The 13,350-nt window shown below is 51.6% G+C and overlaps 1 protein-coding gene across 1 annotated transcript in view; it reads right to left on the bottom strand.

Moving 5' to 3' along the window:
* Positions 1–113: 113 nt before the first annotated feature.
* LOC112579622 (guanylate cyclase 2D-like) overlaps positions 114–13,350 on the bottom strand; it is a 31,910-nt gene continuing 18,673 nt past the window's right edge. Inside the window, 11 exon segments of the mRNA XM_045162859.1 lie at positions 114–3,236; positions 3,239–3,315; positions 3,727–3,759; positions 3,761–3,937; positions 6,568–6,623; positions 7,252–7,478; positions 10,011–10,120; positions 10,504–10,591; positions 11,191–11,340; positions 11,641–11,797; positions 12,026–12,137. Of these exon segments, the coding sequence (XP_045018794.1) occupies positions 3,019–3,236; positions 3,239–3,315; positions 3,727–3,759; positions 3,761–3,937; positions 6,568–6,623; positions 7,252–7,478; positions 10,011–10,120; positions 10,504–10,591; positions 11,191–11,340; positions 11,641–11,797; positions 12,026–12,137 (1,405 nt within the window). The 3' untranslated portion in view covers positions 114–3,018.

Genomic DNA, 13,350 nt, shown 5'->3' with positions numbered 1-13,350 from the left:
CAGCCATGTGGGTGGGGCCAGGCTCACCCTCTGGGTTGAGGACTGGAGTAAAAGCCCTTTCCTCCCCACTCCTCCTCCATACCTCCGCATGCAACCCCCCGCCACCCCCCAGCCCCCCCACCACCCGGCAGCCCACAGGGCCCTGCTATGGAGTTCTGTCCATGAAAGTGCTCTCTCAGTATCTGCTGGGAGGGAATCGCAGACCCCTTGGGAACCAGGAAATAATCACCTGGCTGCCTCCCAGCCCAGACTGGATTAAAGAGCAGTAACCAGATCCTGCTGGAATGGAGGGGAACCCAAGGCAGCTGAGTGAGCGATGAGAGAGCCGCCTGCACTTGGGAAGGACCCGGCCTCCCATTTCCCTACATCTGGACGGGTGTGCAGGCCTTGTTTTATTTCATTCCGGTCTGCCAGAAAGATGCAGACCTCCTGGCCAGAGTTCAGAGCAGATCAGAAAGCGTGATTCAGAGCTGAGAGGGACACATGTGTGAGAAAAGACTAGCAGGAGAGGAAGAGACAAGGCCAGGGGTGACTCAGGGCGCATCAAAGCTGCAGGGCCCAGCACGAGGAGATGAAGAATCTTTTCCTAGGCTCTGGAGACAAGAGGGGAACACAGCCAGCATGACAGAGAATGCCTCAGGCCGTGGGCTGGGGCAGGAACTTGGAGTCCTGAATGGGAAACAGGAGGGAAGCTGTGTGCTAGGAATATCAGCAGCTCAGCTGTCCGCTGGTCAGTGTGGGGCAGTGAACAGATCTGGGCAGTGGTGGTGGACTTGGCAGGCTCCTGTCCTGGCTCTGTCACCTACCAGCTGTGTGATCTCGGGCAAGTCGTTTCCCTCTCTGGGCCTTAGTGAGCTCCTCATTTAGTCAACACATATTTTCTGAGGACCCACCACATGTTGGACATTGCCAAGCACTGGGGACAGAGTGGTTTAGGTTGGAACCGACACGTCCGGGGGTTGTTAGGTGAGCATCACGCAAGAGCTCCTAACTACGGGTGCGAGGGCAGGGACGCTAACCTGACACCAGGAGGGAGCAGAAGAGGAGGGTGAGCAGGGTTCCAGGAGGAGGGAACAGCATGTGTGAAGACCTCGTGGCTAGAGACAGCAAGAGAGCAAAGCCTGTGTGAGGAATGCAGAGGGCACAGAGGCAGAGTGAGAGTCACTGGGGAGGGAGGCGGGGCCCACTCCTGGAGGGCCGGCTGTGAACCTGTGGCTTTATCCTGAGGAGGTCTGGGTCCTGGGAGGACCATGACCCCTGAGGTAGCTAGTTTTCAGAATGTCCAAGTTCAAGTCTCAGCTTCACGTCCTGCTGAGTCCAGCTGCTCAACCCCATGTTTCTTCATCAGTAAATTAGGGGTGCTAGTACCTACCTCACAGCTTGTTATGTTGTTATGATGATCAAATGGTACGATACATATAAGGCATCTAGACTGCATACCCGGAGAAGGCAATGGCACCCCACTCCAGTACTCTTGCCTGGAAAATCCCATGGATGGAGGAGCCTGGTAGGCTGCAGTCCATGGGGTCGCTAACAGTCAGACACGACTTAGCAACTTAGCAGCAGCAGCAACAGACTGCATACCAGTGTGCAGTATACAGTAAGCACTCAATAAATACTGGTGACTACTGCTGCCTGGATACTGTGTGTAATGCTATCAGCAGGTTACCTGGCACCTCAAAGAGTTAGTTCTCACCTCTGAAACTTCCTGCCCATGCACCCTTCCCTTCCTGGCTTCAGCCCAGCCCAGGGCCTGGCCCTCTCCAGCCCCAGTCTTCCTGGAGGGCTGTGGCAGGAAGGGGGCTGGCAGGTCACAAGTGAAGGTGAAGAGCAGGGGAGCCAGGGTATGGCTGTCTCCTGGGAGCTCCTCCCCACCTCCTCCACCATGTCTGAGGCTGATCTGGGACCCCCAACAATGGGATCAGAATAGGGGCAGGGTTGGGTTGGGAAGGCCCCCATGGCAGGCAGAGAGGGCAGAAGGCTATTCACTTTCACAGGCTTACAGCTTTACACAGAATTTCTACCAGGGGGAGAAAATCTGCCCATCATCTATGAATCCCCTGGGACAGGAATCATTATTCCTGTTTTATATTAATAAATAAGGAAACAGAGGCCCAGAGAGGGGAAACCAAAGTGACACAGAAGCTGGTGTCCAGGGTGGGACTCAAACCCAGGATTGAGAGGTACACGGGGACTAGATCATGGAGGGGGTTGGTGGCTCTGCCAAGGCCCCTGCTGCCCGCTCCAGGGTCTCCCACCCACTTCCACTGATGGCCCACTTCATGGCCAGCCATCAAAGCCCATTTGGCATTTCTCACACTCACTAGGGCCACCCTCTCAAGCCTCAAAATTTAGTACATTATTACCCCATTGCTTGCCCAGAGCAACCACACCCGGGATGGACAATGCTAGGAAGCCAGCACCTCTTCCAGGAAGACTTCCTTGCTCTTTACTCTAAACATCTACTCCCAGCTGGATTAGAGGCCCTCTCAGCCTCCTCTGCCTCCCCAGATCATCAATTTCACAGTTGTCTTCCTCTTTTACAGACAGCACTGAGAGCTCCCTGTGGGCAGGCCCAGAAGCTGATTCATCTGTCGACCCTCACCTGGAACAAGTAGAATTTATTTTCCTACCTCTTGAATCTAGGCTGGTCTTTTGACTTACTTTGACCTATAGAATATGTCAAAAATAATGTACCCAGTTTCAGCTTAGATTTAAAAAGACTTCTGAACTTCTGCTTTCTCTCTCAGAACTCTGCCAAACCTTTTAAATAATACCAACTCGCCTGCTAGAGGGTGAGGTACCATGTGGACCAGAACCGAGTTGTCTCAGCCAAGGCACTCAGAGTCCAGCCAAAATCAGGAGAGCTTCCTCTCACCCACACTGACCACAAATGTATGAGTGAGCCCAGCCGAATCCAGAGAATTTTCTAGCTGGACCTATAGGCTTGTGAGCAAGAATAGATGTGTATTGTTTTACACTATTGGGTTTGGGGGTTGTTTGTTACACAGCAATAGCTTACTGATAGAAGATGCATAAGTAAATGACTGGAAATATAGGTGTGATGCAAACGCAACGTAGAGGAGAGAGAGAGATGGAATGCCTGCCTCCGAGTCCTCTTACCTTATACGCGTCATGGTTGCCCAGAACCTCATCAAACAATGTGTAGAGGTCACTGAGCAAGCCCACCACCTCAATGGGCTCACTCAGGGCTGCGACGGTGGTAAAGCCCACAAGTCCCTGAAGTATATGGTAACCTGATCAAAGTACTCTGGCTCCACGGCTGCCCCCATTTTCAGAGCTTCAGTCACAGACCTGAAGGGATAGGAAGGGCCAGAGTCACAAGGTGGGAGGACCCTCTTTCCACAGTTGGAAGTGAGGGAGGGGTATCTGTGGGAAAGTCCTGGGATGAGTGTCAGGGGGTCTGGGATAGGTCTGCTGTGTGCTGGTTCCCCTCTCTGGACGTTACTTCCTCTGAAGTCAGGTGGGGACACTGCACCTTGTACTTGTTCCCAAAGGAAAGAGGCAGCAGAAATTCAATACTCATGTGCACAGCACAGTGCCTAATGCATGCAAGGGCTCTATGAAGATATGATGGGTAAATAAACAACAAATGAACTGAATCAACTCATGGAACCCAGCCTTACTGAGTACCTGCTTTGTCCCAGCTCCCCAGGTCCCATGCTCAGAGGCACTGAGGCTAGAGGCACAATCAGGTCCACTCACGGGGGCAGCATCCTAGAGAGCAACCTTTCTGTCCTGTCTCTCCAGCTCCAGCTCCTCAGTCCGCTCCTGGGTCAGGTCCTCCAGGCTTTGGAAATACTTCTCCAGCATCCGCAGCATAGGGTCAGCAACACTGGTCTTCTTGCCTTGGCTGATGCTTTCGAACTGAAAATGGAATGAAAATCCCAATTTATCCATGAAGATCAGCAGAGCACTTGGCCCTCAGGTTGAGAATCTAGGCCACGGGAATGAACCAGATATAGTCCCTGCCCGGAAGAGTTGGATGGTGGGGAGTAGGTAGGTAATAGGCAAGGGGTGGCAGATCTGACAAGGGAAAGCAGAGACAGCAGGGAGGAAAAATGGGCTAGTTCTCTGTGAGGCAGACAGGCATGGAGAGGACTTTGCAAAGGAACCCATGCCCAGCATTGTATCACCATTAACAAACACTTTGGTTCTTACAAAAACACTGTGGAATAGACATTCTTTGTTCTCAAAGATAAGTTGGTTGGGTGAATGGATAGATGGGTAGATACACAGAAGCATTATATGTAGATTGCTCATGTATATAATCTATTTCTGCCTCTTTATTTCTCTCTTTGTTCAAAAAATTTTTTTTACAAAACAAAATTATAAATATGTAAGGGCACTGAGACCAAAGGAAAGCAAAAGCTAAAGAAGTCAATCCAGGAGTGAGGTCTATATGTAAAATGCAGGCTACAATTTGGCCACAATTTTGGATATGAGCTCCCTAGCAACAAGGAAAAGAGGGAAACAGCGATTACATAATATATGGAGTCCATGAGACAATGGAGCATTAAACTAGTTTCCCGGAAGGAATACAAACTGCTGGTGCTGAGCAGAAATAAGTACCTCTCCTAGGTCTTTGTAAGATGATGTTATAAACTGTACCTTCAACAACAACCTTAGCCTTGTTTTCTAAAGAGACTTACTAGAACTTTTCCCAGTGTGGTTTGTACCTTACCAAAGTGCAATCAGCAGGAAAATCAAATTAATGATGATCAAAGTGGAGGAGTTTATTCCTGTCTAAATCCAGCATCTTGACCTGTGTGTGTGTGTGTGTAGGTGTTTATATCCAACCTTCATTAATACTGCTTTTCTCAGGCGAATGTCTGTAAGGTGGGGAGTGTCAGCAGCCCCTGAAAAGCACATATTTTGTATTGCCCATTAGAAGCAGAGGCACAAGCTTTAGGGCAGCTGCCATGGGTGTGAGAGCTGCTGACCCTGAGACAGCAACATGGACAAGAAGCTGACTGTAAGATCGACTCTGCAAGGAGGGCTCCCATTTATAATGAAGAAACAAGGGATCTGAGAAGTGCAACTTGCTGAGAACGACATAATGGTGGAACTGCATTTCAAACAGGGGTCTGTTATATATTAATTCTATCACCAGCCACCCCACTGAATTATTTTATCATTTGGAGTGTGTTTTCCATTGCTTCCCTTGCATTGCCCAGGAACAAAATCATAGAATATGCAAACACAATTATTTTTTTCTTTGTTGTTGCTGTTTAGCTTCTCAGTCATGTCAGTTTCTTGCAACCCCATGGACTGTAACCCGCAAGGCTCCTCCGTCCATGGGACTTCCCAGGCAAGAATACTGGAGTGGGTTGCCATTTCCTTCTCCAAGGGATCTTCCTGACCCAGGGATCAAACCCGAGTCTCCTACATTGGCAGGCAGATTCTTTACCACTAAACCATGAGGGAAGCCCATTTTCTTCTTCCTTTACAACTTTCATTTTCTTGCTTAATTACATTGGCTGATACTCCCAGAACAATCTTATATGAACACAGTTTAAGTCTTTCAACTTCAGGGTCAGTGCTCTTTCTCCTCATTCTCTCCTCAGAAAAAATATTTTTTTTTTTTGGCTTAGTTATTTCACTTGATGGTCACACCAGTGTGTCCAGTTGGATCAGAGTTAGTCCTTTTAGACATCACCTAAGGAGATCTGAGGCTCAACGGTGGAATTAATTTGGCCAAGGTCAAGTAGTAGGTAAGTGGCTATGGTTTTTCCTGTGGTCATGTATGGATGTGAGAGTTGGACTGTAAAGAAGGCTGAGCGCCGAAGAATTGATGCTTTTGAACTGTGGTGTTGGAGAAGACTCTTGAGAGTCCCTTGGACTACAAGGAGATCCAACCAGTCCATTCTGAAGGAGATCAGCCCTGGGATTTCTTTGGAAGGAATGATGCTAAAGCTGAAACTCCAGTACTTTGGCCACCTCATGCGAAGAGTTGACTCATTGGAAAAGACTCTGATGCTGGGAGGGACTGGGGGCAAGAGGAGAAGGGGACGCCAGAGGTTGAGATGGCTGGATGGCACCACTGACTCGATGGATGTGAGTCTGAGTGAACTCCGGGAGTTGGTGATGGACAGGGAGGCCTGGTGTGCTGCGATTCACGGGGTCGCAAAGAGTCGGACACGACTGAGTGACTGATCTGATCTGATCTGATCTGAAGTGGAAGCATAGATCTGAATGCAGGCTCTCTGACCCTTAGCCTCCCCACAGTGTGATATGGCTCTCATCTTCTGCATGTGGAGTCCATCGTGTGCCAGTCTCTGCCTTCTGTGCCACTGAACCTGAAGCAGGCTTTCCGCACAGTCACCCCTCACTCAGGCTAAGATCCTTCTTCCCCACCTCACTAGCCACGGCAATCTCTAAGCCCTGGAAAGATTCTAGGCTGGTGTTTTAAGCACTGATTTTTTGGCCTAGCTCTGCCACCCACCCTCACAGGGGCCTCTGAGAGCTCATTCACTCTGAGGTCCACGTTTCCCATAGGATGCCTGTGTGTTTCTCCTGTCTTCCTATCTCCCGCTCCCTCATCACCTGTCTGGATGCCCCTCTGGTTCACTGAACCTCCCCTTGGCAAAATTCCACTGTGGCTGGGGAGTGGAGGGCAGGAAACGGGAAGCACAAAAGCTGTCACTGCAGGCTCGATGAGTCGGCCCCGTGAGAGCCGTTAGCCAGCTCAGTCAGGCACACACACCACGTCCGCCCAGCAAACCCGTCCAGGCTTGCCTCACCCCTCCCAGTGCAGTCCCCAAGGCAGGCCGGGGGTGGGAGCGGCAGTCCCATCACACCTTCCACTCCCTGATGCAGGAACCAGGGCTGTCTCCATGGCTGCAAATGGCCCCTCTGCTCTGGTGCCAGGAGGCCTGGCGTGGGGTCGGGGTTCCTAGCATCAATGCTGCAGAGACAAACCTGGGTCTGTGTTCCAGCCCCACCTTTCACTTCCTTGGTTACCTTTGGCAAGTCCCATCACCTCACCATGCCTCAGTTTCTCTCTTGTAAAGCCCAGATAATAGCAATGCTTCCTTGGAGGGCTATCAGGAGGGTTAAATATAAGCACAGGACTTAGCATGGAGCTTGGCACTCAGGAAGGAAGTGTCTATGAACCCAGAGTTCTGAGAAAGATTCCCCCAGATGGTAGACCTCAGGTTCCACCCTCAGGGGTGATGATGCTGGCCCATTGTCCCCTCTATGCACAGGGTTTCCAGGCCCCTGGGATACGGGGGCCCCCAATGGGCAAAGTGAGGTGAACTGATTCACTGTTTCTTGTGAGTAGCCAGCTCCTCTGGTGGCACTGGCCTGGCTATAGATCTGGTCCAGATTGGGTCTGTCCTCTGGAGCCTCCTTCCAGCACTGCTCCATTAGCTGGATGCACTCAGGTGGCCCGTGGTCAGGGGACACCAGGGGCTGGCACAGGGGAGGGAGACATACCACCTTCCTGATGATTTCTGCAACAAACACAGACCAGCCAGTGGGGCTGAGGTCCCCAGGACAGCTGGTGGTGAGGCATGGGCCTGGGATCCTGAGATGGAGGGCAGGGTGGGCCTGTGGGGTGTGGATACCAGGCTGTGAGAGTGTTCCTCAGCCTCTTGTTCTCTGCTCCAGGGCATGCTGGCCAGCAGTCCAGGATTGCTGTTTTCCTGGTCCCATTCCATAGTGTGGCGGGGAAAAGGGTCTCAGCTCGGAGCTTGGAGAATGGGGCTTGAATTCTGGATCCTCCACCACCTGTCTGTGAGATGGTGAACAACACAGCCATCTCTCTGAGCCTTGGTTTCCCCATCTATGAAGTGAGCTTAACAAACTGCCTTCGTGAGATGAGTGCTGAGGAAGGAAATGACAGATGCTAGATTTTGGGGTGCTAGGTTCACCCCAGCCCGTGAACCCTGCACAACTTGCTGCTCCTCTGTTGCCAGCAATGTCCAAGAATGTGCTCACGACCTGGGCACTGCAGATCTGCCTGGCAGCCCCACCACCCGGAGGCCATCTGGGGTTGACTGTGCACAACTGTGAGGCAAGACTCTCTGCTTTGCATGTTCGCCATCATCATGACTCTTTTCCCAGGACAATCCCTGCTGTGGATCTTCCTGTGCCCGTTCCACATGATTAAGACCACAGACTGAGTCGAGATCTGATGAATCAGCGATCCAGCTCCGTCTCTGTCACTTGTCATCACTCTGTGCCTCGGTTTTCCCACCTCGGGCAGCCCTAGGGGTGCCTCAGGGAGCTGAGAGATTCATGGGCACACCGGGAGGAGGAGAGGCTGGGTACAAAGCTCAGGCCTTCAGCGGCACAGGAGGAGATGTCAAGATTATCCTTCTAAACCTGTGCAAGCTATGCTATGTTCTGAACCTCAGTCTCCTCACCTAATGATAATAGGACAGACCTCACAGGGCCATTAGGGGTGAAACAGGAGGGCTGGGACCCTCCTCAGAGGAGGCAAAGAGGTGGGTTCCTTGGAGAGAAAGTTCCCTGGAGAGTGAAGAGAAGCTTCTCTCTGGATTTCCCTTTGCCGACCTCCTTGTTGGGGGAAGCCCATGATTCACTGTCCCATTTTACAGACAGGGAAACTGAGGTTCTGAGGAGGTGGTAACATCGGTCAACTGAGCCACAGGGCCAGTAAAAAGTAGATGCTAGAATTGGGCCTGATAGCCTCCCGGCCAGCACTTTTTTCTCTGCCCAGAGGCTCCCAGTCTGTAGGCGTCAGGCCCTGAGGGCCTCTGAGTAGAGGGTCTAGGAAGCTGTATATGCTTATAAAGGAGTGTGCACAGATGGAGCTCGTAATATATCTCACACACACACACACACACACACACACACACACACACACACACGTCCAGCTGTTTTTCAAAAGCATTCTAATGGTGTGATGAATAAAATACAGATCCATTTCAAAGTGTTGCTTATTTCAGAGCAGATTTTTGTCTCTGGGTATTTTCTCAGTCACCAGATACTAAAAGTCAGATAGTAGCATGTGAGGCTCCAAACTTTTTTGTCATTAAAGTAGAGTTCTCACAGGTGGTCATGTTGGGAGCCCATAGCCCAGGCCAGGCCAGATCTCCTTTTCCCTCCCCATGCTGAGCCCACTGTCCACATCCAGCCCATCACTGGGATGGATCAGTCCTGCTGGCCGCTGACCAAGAGGCTGTACATCCAGCTCCATGGGAGAGATGCTTTCTGGATGACTCCAGGAGATTTTAGGCCAACACCACTGAGCCCACTGGGATCCCAGACTCACAGCTTCCCGCTGGGGAGTCCTGCCCCTCTCTGAGCCTCACTGCTTCATCTCTGAAGAGTGCACTTACCACCTCACAGCACTGTCCATTGGCATAACACAGATGACAGTGCTTAGGAAACCACAAGTGTCCACCCCGCCACAGAACCTTAAAAAGATGCTACTTCTGGGACTTTCTTGGTGGTCCAGTGGTTAAGGATCTGCCAGCCATTGCAGGGGACACAGGTTCCATCCCTAGTCAGGGAAGATTCCACATGCTGCAGAGCAGTTAAGCCCAAGCACCATGACTGCTGAGCCCAAGCTCTAGAGCCCGTGAGTCACAATTACTGAGCACCCCAACAAAGAGTAGTCCCCCACTCACCACAGCTAGAGGCAAGCCCACTCACAGCAACGAAGACCCAGCACAGCCAAAAATAAATAAATAAAAATTAATTAATTGTTTTTTCAAAGATGCTCTCTCTTAGAGCAAGGAAGTCCACTTCTCAGGAGGAGAGTGGAAAGAACCTGGGCTCTTCCCCACTCGCGTACCCCTAAAACCACCCAGGGTCTAGCGTGTGCCAGGTTCTTGCCTAAATCATTTCACTGAATCCTCACAAATACTCTTGGAGCTAGGCATCATGGTCCCTATTTTACAAATGAACAGACAAGCTCAGAGTCTGAAAGAGATTTACTCAGAGTCATGAAGTGAACTGGTGTAGAGCTGGGCTCAAGCCCATGTCCCCCAAAGGCTGTGCTCTGGACATTTCACTCCCTGAGATCAGGAAAAGTGCAGCCAGGAAGTAGCAGGTCCGGACTGACAGCCCAATGCAGGGCAACCCTGGGGTCCCTGAAGTCTCAGGAGCACTGGCCTGAAGGGCCCTGCACGGCAGCGAGACTCACAGACCCCATCTGGCTGTTCACCTTCCCACCCCCTCAGCAGGCAGATGTCAGCAAGTTGGAGGTGGGGGGAGAGCAGCCAAGGAGAGTTGAACAAATGGTGTGACCAAGCCCTTCCCCGTCCCACTCCTCCACCCCATAAATTTGGGACCTGGAATGCTCATGATTCATGGAGCAATACTTTGGTGGAGAAAAGAAGTAAGGCCAGGCCTCCCTGTGAGGTACAGATTCTCCATCTGGGGTGGGAGGAAAGGGGGCTCCATCACTCCATTACTGCCTGTGCTGCGGGCTGAAATGCAGGGTATCTGTGGGACAGGTCCCCGGGATTGGACAGAGGCAGCCGGGGGGCAGGGGGCACAGGCTACTGAAAGAGCAGCACAGAGCCCAGGGAGCCCTGAGAGAGAACACAGACGCAGAGGCGGTGTTTCTGAAGGTGGGCCCCGGCACTGGGGTCTGAGGAGAAAAAAATGTGTAAGACCAGGTGCTGATGGGGTAGGTGTGAGTGATTACCCCAGAAGCACAAAGATGTGCTTCAAGGAGCCCCACTCAAGCAGAAGACCAAGTCCCCAAACACCCAGCAGACTGGTGACATCTGACGGGGATTGGATGCCTGACATTTTAAAATTTAATCCTCACTCTAAAGATGGGGAAACTGAGGCCGAGAGAGGGTAAACTAATTAGTGTACAGTCAGGCAGTAAGTGATCCAGGGGAAGAACTGAGGTCTCCATAGACGCGAAATCTGTGCTGGGCAGCTGGATGGTTAGGGCATAACCACCTCTGGACATGGCAATAACACTGGGGGAGGAAGAAAGGGGTTGGGCTTTTACCCAGAAACCAATGTTTTTAGTTCCAGAGATGGTGAGCTGCCATTTTGGTAGCTGCTAAAGGCTGCTTGGCTTAAGCCAAAGAAACCCATTTCTTGTCATCAAATCAGGCATGTGTATCTCTATGGTTATTTTCAGGCCCTGGTTTCCTAATGCTTACAGAGCTACTCAACTATGTGGGGACTCTGCCAGAGACAGGCCGAGGAAAGAGGAGGAGGATGATGTACCTTCCGCTGGGAGCCCCGAGGAACCATAGGGCGGGCCTCGAGTCAGCACCTCCTGCAGGATAATGCCGATGCTGAAGGTGTCTCCTCTGAGGGTGCCCCGCCTGGGTGCTCCGGGCCCCCGCAGCAGCTCTGGAGCCGTCCACAGCAGCTCTGCAGTCACAAGGCAGGGCCACACGGCCGTCACTGGTGGACCACCCAAGCTGGCCAAGCTGGGTGCGTGCTTCATACATGTTGTGCCATCGCCCTGTCCCTACAGTCCCAGAGGAGGGACTGCCCTCCCCCATTCACAGATAAGGGTCCTGAGGCTCAGAGAGAAAAAGCCATCCACTCCAGGTCACACCACAGGAAGTGCTGGAGGACCAGGCATCTCCCCCTCTCCCCTTCCCTCCAAGCGCCTGGCTTAAACAGAGGCAGCACCTACTGGCAGCTCCCTGCCCACCCTGAGCTGACCTTCTGGGGCTGGCTGGGGACAGGGAGTCCTCTGAGCATCCAGGAGCTCTGCATAACTGTGGTCAGTGACCTTCAGCACAAAGCGCCCATCTACCACGCAGTTTCGGGACTTGAGGCGGCCATGAGGGAAATGCCGATGGTGTAGATACTGCACCCCCTAGTAGAGTGGAATCATCAGGGTCCCTTAGGACTGTAGTGAATGAGAAGGACTCCTGCTTCTCTCAGAACTCCCAGGAAATCTCCCTGCGTCCCTTCACCCTTTGCCACACTGTTCAGATTTTTCTCAATAAGACAAAGTGGAAAATGAGGCCTGGGAAATGAGCCTCTCTTGTCTCCCTTCCCTCCCTGTTGCCCCCACAGCTCCAGGCCTGGGAAGGGGTCTCACATGGATCAAATCCAGCAGCAGGGAGGCCTTGAAGGTCCAGTCCAGCCGCAGAGCCTCATTCCTCAGCAGGTCCTTCAGGTTGCCCCCAGCACAGTGCTCCAACACCAGACCACTAACCCAGGGGCCACGAAGAAGCCCCAGAAGGTGGTGATGTTCTCATGCTGCAGCTCCCACATCTGCCAGCACAAGGGCACCTTAGCAGCCCCTGGGGACTCTTAAAGGGTGGACATCTGGCCCCCTGTACTTAGAACCCTCTGTGTTCAGCACAGGGCTGAACACAGAGAGGCCTCAGAAATGTTGGATGGAAGTGATGGGTGGATGGATGAGTAAATGGATGGTGCAGATAAAGGATGAGTGGATGGATGGATGGATGATGGATGAATGATAAATGTGTAGATGGATGATGAGTGTGTGGATGGATGATGGATGGAGGGATGGACAGATGGATGAGCCAGTGAAATCAGGGCATGGAAGCATCATGGATGAATAACTCAATACACCACAGAATATGGATCTAGGCCTATTCTCCACCTAAGTGACATCATGATCCGTAAAACTGTAAAATCTCTCCCCAAGGCTCAGAGACAGATGAGGAGAAGAACCGAAGGGATCAGGAACAAGCAGAAAGCAGCTCAGCAGGTCAGAGAACTCAAACCCCACCAGCTAGGCTAGCATTTGCCCGAGCAGGAAAGAGGGAAACACTGTCTGGCATGGCTTTCCTCTCAAATACAGTTCAGGGGTCAGCTAAGTGAGGGAAACCTGAATACTCTCCCTACCTCCTTAGGGATTTGCATGCTTATTAGTATATGTGGTGAGGTAAGAATGGCTTCAAATCCTTTAACCCTGCTGCCAGCAAGAGGTTGGGCCTCTGATCCCTCCCTTTGAATCCGTGTTGGCCAGTAGAACAAGGCGGAAGTGAACTTGTGTGTTTTGGGTCTAGGTCTTAAGAGACTGACAGCTTCCATTTCCTGTTTCTTGGAGCCCTCTTTGTTGGAGGACTGAATGTTCATAAAAAGTCCCTCCATCCCAAGTCACCCCACGGGTGAGATCATATGGAGAGGCCCTGAGACTATACTGAGTGGAGAAGCAGGTTCTGTTGAGTACGCTTTTCCAACCGCCCAGCCAAGGCATCAAGAAACCACTGAGAAACCCCCAGTCAAGGCCAAGTGGAACAGAAGAACTGCTTGGCTGAGCCCTGCTCAAATTTCCTACCACAAAATTGTAAGATATTGTAAAATGGTTGATGTTTTAAGCCGCTAATTTTGGGATAAGTTGTTACACAGTCACAGATAACTGAAACAGACTTATTAAATGTTCTGAGAAGC

Source organism: Bubalus bubalis, chromosome 16, assembly GCF_019923935.1.
Source record: "Bubalus bubalis isolate 160015118507 breed Murrah chromosome 16, NDDB_SH_1, whole genome shotgun sequence".
In the NCBI taxonomy this organism is placed as follows: Eukaryota; Metazoa; Chordata; class Mammalia; order Artiodactyla; family Bovidae; genus Bubalus; species Bubalus bubalis.
Note: the sequence above shows the minus strand (reverse complement) of the source record. Positions and strands in the feature narration are given on the sequence as shown.